At 41.4% G+C, this 13,952-nt stretch overlaps 1 protein-coding gene across 1 annotated transcript in view; it reads right to left on the minus strand.

Annotated features, from left to right (window-relative positions):
* The window catches only part of LOC121574803 (semaphorin-4G), a 41,926-nt gene that overhangs the window by 25,130 nt on the left and 2,844 nt on the right, over positions 1-13,952 (minus strand). The window contains exon 2 of the mRNA XM_041887391.2: positions 7,731-8,231. Coding sequence (XP_041743325.2) covers positions 7,731-7,866 — 136 coding nt within the window. The 5' untranslated portion in view covers positions 7,867-8,231. The remainder of the gene's footprint in view (positions 1-7,730; positions 8,232-13,952) is intronic.

Consider the following 13,952-nt stretch of genomic DNA (forward strand, 5'->3'; position numbering starts at 1 on the left):
TGGTGTACTCCTCAATGCTATCTGAAGAATCCCTTAACATATTCCAGTCTGTGCTAGAAAAACAGTCCTGTAGCTTAGCATCTGTGTCATCTGACCAATTCCGTATTGAGCGAGTCACTGGTACTTCCTGCTTTAGTATCACATTTACATAAATATTCAGACCCTTTACTCAGTACTTTGTTGAAGCACCTTTGGCAGCGATACAGCCTTGAGTCTTCTTGGGTATGACGCTACAAGCTTGGCACACCTATATTTGGGGAGTTTCTCCCATTCTTCTCTGCAGATCCTCTCAAGCTCTATCAGGTTGGATGGGGAGTGTCGCTGCACAGCTATTTTCAGGTCTCTCCAGAGATGTTCGATCTGGTTCAAGTCCGGACTCTGGCTGGGCCACTCAAGGACATTCAGGGACTTGTCCCGAAGCCACTCCTGCGTTGTCTTGGCTGTGTGCTAGGGGTCATTGTCCTGTTGGAAGGTGAACCTTTGCCCCAGTCTGAGGTCCTGTGCACTCTGGAGCAGGTTCTCATCAAGGATCGCTCTGTACTTTGCTCCGTTCATCTTTCCCTCGATCCTGACTAGTCTCCAAGTACCTTCAGCTGAAAAACATCCCCACAGCATGATGCTGCCACCACTATCCTTCACCGTAGGGATGGTGCCAGGTTTCCTCCAGACGTGATGCTTGGCATTCAGGCCAAAGAGTTCAATCTTGGTTTCATCAGACCAGAGAATCTTGTTTCTCATGGTCTGAGAGTCTTTAGGTGCCTTTTGGCAAACTCCAAGGGGGCTGTCATGTGCTTTTTATTGAGAAGTGGCTTTCGTCTGGCCACTCTACCATAAATGCCTGATTGGGGGAGTGCTGCAGAGATGGTTGTCCTTCTGGAAGGTTCTCCCATCTCCACAGATGAACTCTGGAGCTCTGTCAGAGTGACCATCGGGTTCTTGGTCACCTCCCTGACCAAGGCACTTCTTCCCCAATTGCTCAGTTTGGCCGGGCGGCCAGCTCTAGGAAGAGTCTTGGTGGTTCCAAACTTCTTCCATTTAAGAATGATGGAGACCACTGTGTTCTTCAGTGCTGCAGCAACTTTTTGGTACCCTTCCCCAGATTTGTGCCTCGACACAATCCTGTCTCGGAGCTCTACGGACAATTCCTCCGACATGCACTGTCAACTGTGGGACCTTATGTAGACAGGTGTTTGCCTTTCCAAATCATGTCCAATCAATTGAATTTACCACAGGTAGACTCCAATCAAGTTGTAGAAACATCTCAAGGATGATCAATGGAAACAGGATACATCTGAGCTCAATTTCGAGTCTCATAGGAAAGGTTCTGAATACTTACGTAAATAAGGTATTTTTGTAAACATTTCTAAAAACCTGTTTTCTCATTGTCATTATGGGGTATTGTGTGCAGATTGCTGAGGATATTGTTTTATTTAATCCATTTTAGAATAAGGTTGTAACGTAACAAGATGTGGAAAAAGTCAAGGGGTCTGAACACTTTCCGAAGGCACTGTATGAACATGCCCTCCAGCTTCGTTTTGACATTTTCCCAGAACATTTTAATTAATGGGAAAGTCCAAAACAGATGGCTAATAGGTATCAGAGAATTCTGCTTTTATTTTATTACATATAATGGGAGTCCTATGAACCCTTTGCATAATCTTATATTGCATCTCTTGCACCTTGTTGTAGGTGAACAGTTGTCTTGCTTCGAGCATAGCCTTTGTCCAATTTTGAATTTCTGTGCCTCTCCCCAGCTCTGTTTCCCATACCCTAATCAGAGCACTTTAGTTACTTTCAACATTAGAGTGTATGGCAGCTTAAAATGAAGAGATAAAGTGTTTAGGTCTTTCAACTTTCAACAGGAGGTCCACTGCAGTTCGTATTGGGTTCTGTGGGGGAGGTGGAAAATGCTATCAGAGATGCCAGGGGGAAAGTAATCCTTTCTCCCAAAGTGTTTGCAAATATCTCTCCAGATCTTAAAGGTGCTGTTAAGAATCGGGTTATGCTTCACTTCTGTGCTGACTGAGTTTCTATCACCAGTCATAACACTGATGAATGAGTATGGAGATGTGAAACAGGAGTCATTACTGACCCAATTAGAGCAATGTTCATCTCTGAGCCATTCTGCAATTTTGCGAGCATGACATGCCCAGTTATAAAATAGCAAATTAGGTAGTGTTAGGCCTCCTAAATTATACGGCAGCTGCAGTTTACAAATTTTCAACCTTGGTCTTTTTCTGTGCCGTGCCATATAAAGTCTGAGAGGTATTTATTGAGTTCATTAAAATTATTTTTCTTTATATATAATGGGACCATCTGGAGAAACAAAAGTCTGGTGAAAACATTCATCATTTTAAATCAGATTAATTCTACCCATCCATGATAATGGCAGGTCCATCCACCTATCTAGGTCTTCATTAACTGCCCTATGTACAGGTGCAAAGCTGATGTTAGACAGGTTGTGAAGTTTATTCAACATTTTTATACCAAAAAACAAAACAAAACAAATGTCCAATTGAACGGGAAGTCATTCAAATTGTTGTTGTCACTCAAGCTCCCTAGGGGCATAGCTTCTGATTTATTAAAATTAATTTTGAAGCCAGAAAAAGGAGCTAAACCTCTTAATTAAGTCAATAAGAATGGGAAGAGGTTTCTGGGTTAGAAATTAATAGCAAAATATCAATTGCATATAGAGATATAATGTGAGTGTTTTTCAGTCTTCACACCTGTAAGACCTTCCTGGGTACGTATAGCCTCTGACAGGGGCTCTAATACCAAGGCAAATAACAGAGGTGACAGTGGGCAACCATGGCGTGTCCCTCTACCCAGAAAGAAAGTGGGTGACTGCATTCCATTTGTTATCACAGCGGCCTGAGGGGCATGGTCTATCAGCTTTATCCAGTTAACGAAATTCTCTCACACTTCAAGCAGTTAAGTACTTTAAATAGGTATGGCCATTCTACTCAGTCAAATGACTTCTTGGCATCCAATGATAGAGCAGTGTCTCTATGTTGTGATTGCTTACAGAGTTGTATTATGCTGAGGAGATGTCTGACATTTGTCAATGAATGCATTTGCATTATAAAAACAGTTTGGTCCGGCTTTATTAAAGTTGGTAGAAATCTTTCTAGTCTCCTAGCTAGGATCTTAGATAAGAGCTTACTGTCCACATTAATAAGGGACACAGGCCTATAGCTAGAGCAATCTTTGGCTGGTTTATTTTTCTTAAGAATGAGAACAATATTAGCATGGTTTAAAGTTGGAGGGAGTTTGCCCCTGGCAAAGGAGTCTGTATACATTCTGAAAAGGGGTTCTGTTATGAAATCTTGACAATTCTTATAAAACTCTGGTCCAAACCCATCAGGTCCTGGGGATTTCCCATTTTTAAGGGTTTTAATTGCCTCTTGTATTTCTTCTTTGGGTATCTCCTTGCATAATAATTATCTGTCTCCCACATGTATCGTTGGGAGAGATAGTTTGTCCAGAAAGGATTGATGTCAGCCAGATTATTGCTGGAGTCGGAGCTGTAGAGTTACAGGTAGTAGTCCCTCATAATGGTATTTATTTCCCTAGTGGTGAATCGTTCCACCCCCGATTGATCCTTTAACGAGGGTATAGCCTCTGTTCTTTGCCAGTCCTGAGAGGAATCGACTTGGCTTATTTCCATGATCATATAATCTGTGTCTAGCCTGGAAAATAGATGCTTCTGCTTCGTCTGTAAACAGTTGGTCTAATGCTGATCTTGCAGATTGTAATTCTTTGAAGAGCTGTTTGGAAGAAGTCCTTTTAAATTCATCTTCAAGTTGCCTTACTTTTAACTAAGTCCAACTGTAGTTTAAATGTTTTCTTTCTTTTAGCTGCAACATAGGAAATAATATTCCCTCTGATAACTGCCTTGCCTGCTTCCCAAATGATTGAAGGAGATACGTTAGGGGTGTCATTATTCTCCATATAGAGATTCCATTGATTATTTAAAAAGAAAAAAATGAAGTGAATTCAGGTGTGTTAAATAGCATAGGGTTTAAACGCACCCTTCTGTTAGATGGATCGCTGTAGGCCTTATTAAGGTGTGAAGACTGACAAACATAAGATACCGATATCACAAGACTGTGTTCGGTCTAAAACCAGTTGTGAAGTTAGAAAGTAGTCAATTCTAGAAAAATATTTATGTCTGGCAAAATAAAAAGTAAAGTCCTTCTCATTTGGATGCATAATCCTCCAGGCATCATGCAGACAGAAATCACAAATATTATGTATACCCTTAGTTTTCCTAGATACCTTCTGGTTGGGAGGTTTCTGATTGACCAGTGGGTTCAATGGACAATTATAATCTCCTCCTAAAATACAAAATGGTGTCGCCAGTGAGGCCACATCATTTACAAGTTTTGCAATAAAGGTATTTTTGTAAACATTAGGTGCATAAATTGATCCCAGCTGAATATGCTCGCCATATAGAAAACCAGTAATAATCAAATATCTACCTTCAAAGTCATTAACAATCTTATCCAGTGTAAAAGGGAGATTTTTGTGAATAAGAATGGCAGACCCTCTGCTTTTAGAATGATAGGAGTAAAACACTTTGCCTATCCAGTCTCGCTTTAATTCCTAATGTTCCAAGTCAGTCAGATGTCTGTCATGTACGAGAGCAATCTGTACCTTTTTTATTTTAAGCTGAAGTCAATACTTTTTTACGTTTGATAGGGAAATTAATTCCTTTCAAATTAATAGTAGTTATCTTTAAATCACTCATGGGGGTTTGCTGTTGTTACAGAATCTGCAACAAGCAATGAAAGAGCAATAAGACCAGTCTGATAATATTTCACATATTTGGCCAACATTAAGATAAAGAAAAACATAAACAAACCATACACACCGACATTACAAAACAAAATAAAAACATCTGACAAAGATTGAATCAGTACGTGATACTGAAGGAGGCTAACCGCGGGGGAGGTGGAGTCTTGACCGCATCTGAAATTAAATATAACGTGGTCTAGGTCATCGTCTCCTATGCGCATCTTCATCATTGGTCCAAATAAATGTTTCGATTTTACCATTAGCTACTCTGGTACCGTCTACCTTCCTAGAGGCCTTTTCCCAAATGGAAGTAGATATCAGTGCAATTAAAACAGCATTCAATAGTGCATTCAGTCAGCAAAGCCATTAGCTGACAGATAATGTACTATTTAATTAATTAATTAATTAATTATAACCTAATTCATTATTACAAACTTCCCTTAATTAAACAATCTTCTAGTTTAATAAGAACACAATAGACTTAAGAAAGTTGAGGGATTCGTTCATGACAGCTGGCTTCTTAATCGAATGTCAGGACAAATCCCATTCTGCTTCGTATTATAGACAGCAAAATCAAACAGAACATCCTCTCAATATCTATCTATCAATCTAGATTATTCGGGCCATATTATGATGCTTGTCCGACCGGCTCATGTCATTTTCTCCCTCTGCGCTCTCAGCTCCAACATAAAAAACATAGGCCTTATTAAATGAACCATTCATGGAGTAAAAACAAAAGAGAAAGGTCTTTGGAATCTTTATCCTGAGAGCGGACAGACACCCAGACGCCACACCAATATACAAATCCAAACAGAATAGACCCATACAATCGGCTACTGTTGACCGTAGGTGCGCTCGACCCCACCCGCCTCGAGCCGTCGGTCGGCCGAGGCCCCTGCCCCCTGGGCCCAAAGGGATTTTCCAAGGATGGGAAAGACCCCGCCCGGCCGGCCGCCCCGACGGGCATGGAGATGAGCGCACCCACAAACCCCACTTCAACATAAAGGAAGCATGATACGTTGAACCAAAATAAATCGGGTCTATGATTAGTTAGATATAATTTTCATCCACACAAAGAATATATATGCAGTTAGCCTATATTGTCCCGTTTGAATTACATGAAGTATGTGACCAGAATGCAATAGTCACCGTTAGGCTACCTCGCCAATAAATCATATCCAGTTGAAGTGCGTAGTCATACAGCATACTTCACGACATTACAGTGGCTTGCGAAATAATTCACCCCCCTTGGCATTTTTCCTATTTTGTTGCCTTACATCCTGGAATAAAAAAAATTGGGGGGGGGGTTGTATCATTTCATTTACACAACATGCCTACCACTTTGAAGATGCAAAATATTTTTTCTTGTGAAACAAACAAGAAATAAGACAAAATGCGTGCATAACTATTCACCCCCCCCCAAAGTCAATACTTTGTAGAGCCACCTTTTGCAGCATTTACAGCTGCAAGTCTCTTGGGGTATGTCTCTATAAGCTTGGCACATCTAGCCACTGGGATTTTTGCCCATTCTTCAAGGCAAAACTTCTCCAGCTCCTTCAAGTTCTGCTGGTGTACAGCAATCTTTAATTCATACCACAGATTCTCAATTGGACTGAGGTCTGGGCTTTGACTAGGCCATTCCAAGACATTTAAATGTTTCTCTTTAAACCACTCAAGTGTTGCTTTAGCAGTATGCTTAGGGTCATTGTCCAGCTGGAAGGTGAACCTACGTCTCAGTCTCAAATCTCTGGAAGACTGAAACAGGTTTCCCTCAAGAATTTCCCTGTATTTAGCGCCAGCCATAATTCTTCAATTCAGACCAGTTTCCCCGTCCCTGCCGATGAAAAACATCCCCACAGCATGATGCTACCACCACGCTTCAATGGTGTTCTCGGGGTGATGAGAGGTGTTGGGTTTGTGCCAGACATAGTGTGTTCCTTGATGGGCAAAAAGCTCAATTTTAGTCTCATCTGACCAGAGTACCTTCCTCCATATGTTTGGGGAGTCTCCCACATGGCTTTTGGTGTACACCAAACATGTTTGCTTATTTATTTCTTTAAGAAATTGCTTTTTTTCTGGCCACTCTTCCGTAAAGCCCAGCTCTGTGGAGTGTACGGCTTAAAGTGGTCCTATAGACAGATACTCCAATCTCCATTGTGGACCTTTGCAGCTCCTTCAGGGTTATCTTTGGTCTCTTTGTTGCCTCCCTGATTAATGCCCTCCTTGCCTGGTCTGTGAGTTTTGGTGGGCGGCCCTCTATTGGCAGGTTTGTTGTGGTGCCATATTCTTTCCATTTGTTAATAATGGATTTAATGGTGCTCCGTGAGATGTTCAAAGTTTCAGATATTTTATTATAACACAACCCTGATCTGTACTTCTCCACAACGTTGTCCCTGACCTGTTTGGAGAGCTCCTTGGTCTTCATGGTGCCGCTTGCTTGGTGGTGCCTCTTGCTTAGTGGTGTTGCAGACTCTGGGGCCTTTCAGAACAGGTGTATATATACTGAGATCATGTGACACTTAGATTGAAACAAGTTATTTTTTTCATTTCACTTCACCAATTTTGAGTATTTTGTGTATGTCCATTACATGAAATCCAAATAAAAATCCATTTAAATTACAGGTTGTAATGCAACAAAATAGGACAAATGCCAAGGGGGTTGAATACTTTTGCAAGGCACTGTACATCATGAGTCATGACTGTCATTTCCTTCAGTCTTTAGTGAGTTCTTTATATCCATTTGACTGTAGTGTGTCGTCCTCTCTCTCTCTCTCTCTCTCTCTCTCTCTCTCTCTCTCTCTCTCTCTCTCTCTCTCTCTCTCTCTCTCTCTCTCTCTCTCTCTCTCTCTCTCTCTCTCTCTCTCTCTCTCTCTCTCTCTCTCTCTCTGTTTTATTTTTTTCCCTCTACGTATCTATCAAGTGTGTGTGCTTACCGCTGGTAGTTACGGTGATCCTGGGGGTGACATCCAGGTCCATGGGGGGTCTAAAGGGGTATCCCACCGTCACACACACACCGCAGCTTAGGAGCAAGAGCAGGGAGGGCAAGGCAGCACACACACACACTGCCATCTCCACACACACCCCAGCCAGGGGGAGAGAGCTGCCCTCCTACTACTCCTTAGAGAGGAGGACACACAACACACTCACTCGTGAAAACACACACGCTCATGCATTCACATAAACACACACTAGCGAGCTGCCATTCTCCTACTATTCAGAGCAAAGAAATCACACACTCACACCCACTCAAGCGAAGAAACACGATTGCTCCCACACACACGCTGGAAGGCAGTCTTCTCTCCTCTCAGCAGACACACACACACACATATACACATATACACTCTAGCACACCCACGCCAACAGACACTGGAAGTCTCTCTCGCTCTTGGCTGAAGGCTGAAGCAGCTGGCTCATCTCCTTGCTGCAGGTTCCATCTATAGAGAAAACACACAACAACAACAACAAGATAACTATGTTAGACTTATCCAATGTCATCTACACATAAGTCTGATCTACGTTAGATTTATTGCTGCCAGCAACTGTTGTCAAACTCCAAACCCTTCTTGTTTGTGAGAATATCAGCAGCACACATTTACACATTCAGCTATCATTAAATATCATAACCACAGCAATCATTACTATAACATCATAACTGCATCAATTGCATGTGTATTCGTCAACCCATCACTGTGTAATATGTACAGTGAGGGAAAAAAGTATTTGATCCCCTGCCTTCTTTTGTACGTTTGCCCACTGACAAAGAAATGATCAGTCTATAATTTTAATGGTAGGTTTATTTGAACAGTGAGAGACAGAATAACAACAAAAAAATCCTGAAAAACGCATGTCAAAAATGTTATAAATTGATTTGCATTTTAATGAGGGAAATAAGTATTTGACCCCCTCTCAATCAGAAAGATTTCTGGCTCCCAGGTTTCTTTTATACAGGTAACGAGCTGAGATTAGGACCACACTCTTAAAGGGAGTGCTCCTAATCTCAGCTTGTTACCTGTTTAAAATACACCTGTCCACAGAAGCAATCAATCAATCAGATTCCAAACTCTCCACCATGGCCAAGACCAAAGAGCTCTCCAAGGATGTCAGGGACAAGATTGTAGACCTACACAAGGCTGGAATGGGCTACAAGACCATCGCCAAGCAGCTTGGTGAAAAGGTGACAACAGTTGTTGCGATTATTCGCAAATGGAAGAAACACAAAAGAACTGTCAATCTCCCTCGGCCTGGGGTTCCATGCAAGATCTCACCTCGTGGAGTTGCAATGATCATGAGAACGGTGAGGAATCAGCCCAGAACTACACGGGAGGATCTTGTCAATGATCTCAAGGCAGCTGGGACCATAGTCACCAAGAAAACAATTGGTAACACACTACGCCGTGAAGGACTGAAATCCTGCAGCGCCCGCAAGGTCCCCCTGCTCAAGAAAGCACATATACAGGCCCGTCTGAAGTTTGCCAATGAATATCTGAATGATTCAGAGGAGAACTGGTGAAAGTGTTGTGGTCAGATGAGACCAAAATCGAGCTCTTTGGCATCAACTCAACTCCCCGTGTTTGTAGGAGGAGGAATGCTGCCTATGAACACCATCCCCACCGTCAAACATGGAGGTGGAAACATTATGCTTTGGGGGTGTTTTTCTGCTAAGGGGACATGACAACTTCACCGCATCAAAGGGACGATGAACGGGGCCATGTACCGTCAAATCTTGGGTGAGAACCTCCTTCCCTCAGCCAGGGCATTGAAAATGGGTTGTGGATGGGTATTCCAGCATGACAATGACCCAAAACACACGGCCAAGGCAACAAAGGAGTGGCTCAAGAAGAAGCACATTAAGGTCCTGGAGTGGCCTAGCCAGTCTCCAGACCTTAATCCCATAGAAGTTCTGTGGAGGGAGCTGAAGGTTCGAGTTGCCAAACGTCAGCCTCGAAACCTTAATGACTTGGAGAAGATCTGCAAAGAGGAGTGGGACAAAATCCCTCCTGAGATGTGTGTAAACCTGGTGGCCAACTACAAGAAACGTCTGACCTCTGTGATTGCCAACAAGGGTTTTGCCACCAAGTACTAAGTCATGTTTTGCAGAGGGGTCAAATACTTATTTCCCTCATTAAAATGAAAATAAATTCAGAACATTTTTGACATGCGTTTTTTCTGGATTTATTTTGTTGTTATTCTGTCTCTCACTGTTCAAATAAATCTACCATTAAAATGATAGACTGATCATGTCTTTGTCAGTGGGCAAACGTACAAAATCAGCAGGGGATCAAATACTTGTTTCCCTCACTGTATAATAAATCAAGTAAACACTTACAGATAGGATAGTGATGGGATGCAATCGAAATCCAGAAGCATGAAATTAGTGTGAGAGTTAAATCACTAAAATCCACAGAGAAAAGGAGAGAATATAACATTCACATTGGTTGATGAGACGGAGGAACGACAGCTATCTACGAGTGTTTCTACAGGCTGCACAGGAATGAGAGAGGAAGGAGAGGGACAGAGAGAGAGAGACTGTTTTCTGTTGTGTGGAGAGAAAGAACGTAGAGAGTCAGAGAGAGAGGAGCGGAAGAGAGAGTAATAGAATGATCCTGCTTCCCACTATAGTAGAAGGGGAGATTGCTTACAGACTGATAGAATGAGAGAAGAGAAGATAGAAAAGTAGTTTGATGGATGCAGCATAACATAGAGAAAGTCTCTAGCTTCCCCTTAGTTTGCCTTTAGCTCTCTTCAGTCCTATGGCTTTAGGTCAGTCATAAGGAATCACATGCTGTAAAAACACTCGTAGACACATCCTGTGGCGCAAGGCTCACCCTGTTTCATCTGATTTAGCAGGGTGTTTATGTCTCTCTTTCTCTCTCTGGGCAATTCCATGCCAGTGTAGCCCGAAAATATTTTTGGTATCTCAGATTGTTCTGGCAATTCTCACATAGAAACTTCATTGGGACAAAGGATTTTTGACATGATATTTACATTTTTTTAATCACAAAAAAATAATGACGGAAGTGGCCATTCTAGGCCCTTTTTAGACCTATATATGCCTCCTGTAAGAGCCTATGGTCAGAGAACCGTACATGATACAGACCAGGGCCCAGTTTCTAAAAGCATCTTAAGGCTAAGTTCATCGTTAGAATTATTGAGCTCAAATGGTTCTAATGATGGACTTAGCCTTAAGATACTTTTGGGAAACCGGGCCCAGGGCTCTAAAGTACGACCTATTTGGTCGCATATGCAACAAAATATTTTGTTGTGCAACCAGGAGTTTTATTTTTGCAGCACTGTGCGACCTATGAAATGAATCTCCCAGATAATAATTGTTGTAATGAGAAGGCTTCGCTGCACTGTTTTTTCAGAGTGCCCTAGAGAAACAAGTGAGTCAAGATTCGTTAGCATCATGGTTGCACCATTCCTACAGCGAAAACAGATTGCTTCTAGACCAACCAGATCAAAAGATCTGATACATATTACGGCACATTTTTTTTTTCCTATAGCGGATTGCCGGGACCGCATTTTACATTCTTAAACCATATTGTGGGCCTTCTAAAACTACTTGCGCATCGATGTTGTTAACCATTTGTTTATACTTTGTTCAGTCATGTTACCTCATTGGCTAACGAGCTAACAACTTGGTAACCAGTATATTTTTTTTTGGGGGGGGGGGGGGAAGGAAAAGGGATAGCTTCTTCAGGAGATCAATGATCATAGCAATAAATTATCATCACAAACTTGACTTTTTTAAAGAAACAGTGTACAATTTTCAAAGTAATGCATTTCAATAGGAAAATAATGCTTTTACACAACGTAGAAACCTAATATTCCACAAATGACTTTGTAATTTCAAATGGCAGGTATTCGTAGTAACATTTGAGCTTTTATAATAAACTAATGTATTTACAGTGTTACATTTTAGATTATAGGGCACAAAATGTGCTTCAAAAGTGGCTCGAATTCATATAGGACCAATATAGGCTGTATCTCAATCAATTTGCTCCTAAATTTCATGTGGTTTTCCTAACTTTTTAAAGTTGGGAGCACCAGTGCTACCAATCTTACATTTTTTATTTAGAGCCCTGATACAGACAACATCTTGGTGTCATCATACTCCATATAGTGTGCTCTACATAACAAATATTAATATCTCAAAAGTACCCTTTTGCTGTAGCTTGTTTTTAGATATATTGTTTGGAACAATATACTCTTCAGACACGTACAATTTCCAGAGTGGGCTATCTGGTACTTTTAATGATATGAGCCATTTTATTACATAGAAATTGACATTATCGGTCATTAACCAATCACAGCCCTCCTTTAGGATTGCACATTCAGCAAATCACCAGCAGAGGGAGTTCCCTTGGAATCCATTTTCCCATTCACTGTGTTGGTGGTGCTCATAAAATGTATGATACCTTCCGAATTAGCAGAGCCCACTCTGGATATGTGATGTACTTGTATATTGTTTCAAGCAATCTGTCTTAAAATGAACAAAATCAAAAAGGGTACTTTTGAGAATAAATTAATGTGAAAATTAGTATTTCAGAATCTAGACATACTCCATATGTTAGAACACACTATAAGGAGTATAATGACACCAAGATGTCTGTATCATGTATAGGTCTAAAAATGGCCTAACATGGCCACTTTATCATGATTTTCAAAAAATGTATTTGTAATACAAATGTAAAAAGCATATCAAAACATCCTTCCTTCCAATGAAGTTTCTATGTGAGAATTGTCAGAACAATGGAGTGGAATCGCCCTTCTCCATCACACACACACTACTATATACTCTCTCACAATAATATTATTATTATTAATAATTTGTTAGGTGCTTATATTTGTCCTATTTCACACATACAAGTTTGTAATAATACATGTGTGAATTGGCAATGTGTTTTTTGCATATCCCAACTCTCCCTGAGACACCCTCTGAGAGTGGGGTCACGGCCAGGGTCTGCCATTATCAACGGCACCCCTGGAGCAATTAGGGTTAAGTGCTTTGCTCAAGGGCACAGACAGATTTTTCACAAACAGGTGCATGAACGCACTACTATAAACACCCTCAGTCTTTGCCTTCCTAATGTTGTCTCTCTTTGGTGTAAACATTCCCACTCTCTCATTCCATTAAACAAACTCACCGGAACTCTCACTCTTACCCCCATTTACTCTCTCTCTCACACAAACACACACACACGTCCGAGAGGGGCCTGCAGAATCTCAATCTAGACATCTGTACTGTATCTGAAAACATCACAACACTCCACAATCTGTTGTCATGACAGCATTGCGTTGCCATAGCTAGCTACTTATTCCTGGTTGAGAAATGTATATATGCCTTAATTTCTAAAAAATATAGACTCTAAGCTTTCATTTAACACCAAATTTGATGTGTTCCTATGAACTTCACATTGTAGTGCTCATGGGGCTTTTTACATGGAAATGCCCTCCTGAAATGCCCTTCAGATGGCCTGTCAAAAAACTCTTAAAGATGTGTCAGAGGAGCAGAAAACGTCTTTATCAGTTCCTCACTGTCTGGAGTGAGCCAGGATTATCAGAAGGACGGACAGACAGGGTAGTGTAAAGAAGTGTCCATACAGCACACAATGTATTAGTTCTGACTCCTCATGGACTACAGGTTTAATGAAAGTCCAGTGTATGAAAAACCTTTATAGAGTACACACGTGTGCGCAGACACAAACTTGCATGCTGCACACACACAGCAGGATGTGTGGATAATGTTGAGCTACTGACCTGTAAACTGCTTAATGAGAAAAATACATAAATTGATAAATCTCGATGATGCAACCACAGGCAAAATCACTCCAGTATTCAACCTTTGGGCGGGGAAGAGAGTTAGAGAGAGAGAAAAATCCACCCTGCGAGCCCAAAACATACCCCCTGCTGCCTCTTGCCCTCACTCTAATCCAGTGGTTGTCAGAGTGGGTCCCCAGTCCAAATCCAAAGGGTATTAGCTATTAGCTTTCGTGACTCATCATCTACAGTAGGTCCCGACTATGATCCACTGTGAGTTTCCTTAGAACTCATCCACTAAAATGGGTTTAGAGTATTAGGCAATTACTGTGTGTCAATGAGCTCTGTCTAATGAAGCGATGGCGGATTGGATAACTAAGGTGGCGCCATCCAAG

Source organism: Coregonus clupeaformis, chromosome 1 (assembly GCF_020615455.1).
Source record: "Coregonus clupeaformis isolate EN_2021a chromosome 1, ASM2061545v1, whole genome shotgun sequence".
Taxonomy (NCBI): Eukaryota; Metazoa; Chordata; class Actinopteri; order Salmoniformes; family Salmonidae; genus Coregonus; species Coregonus clupeaformis.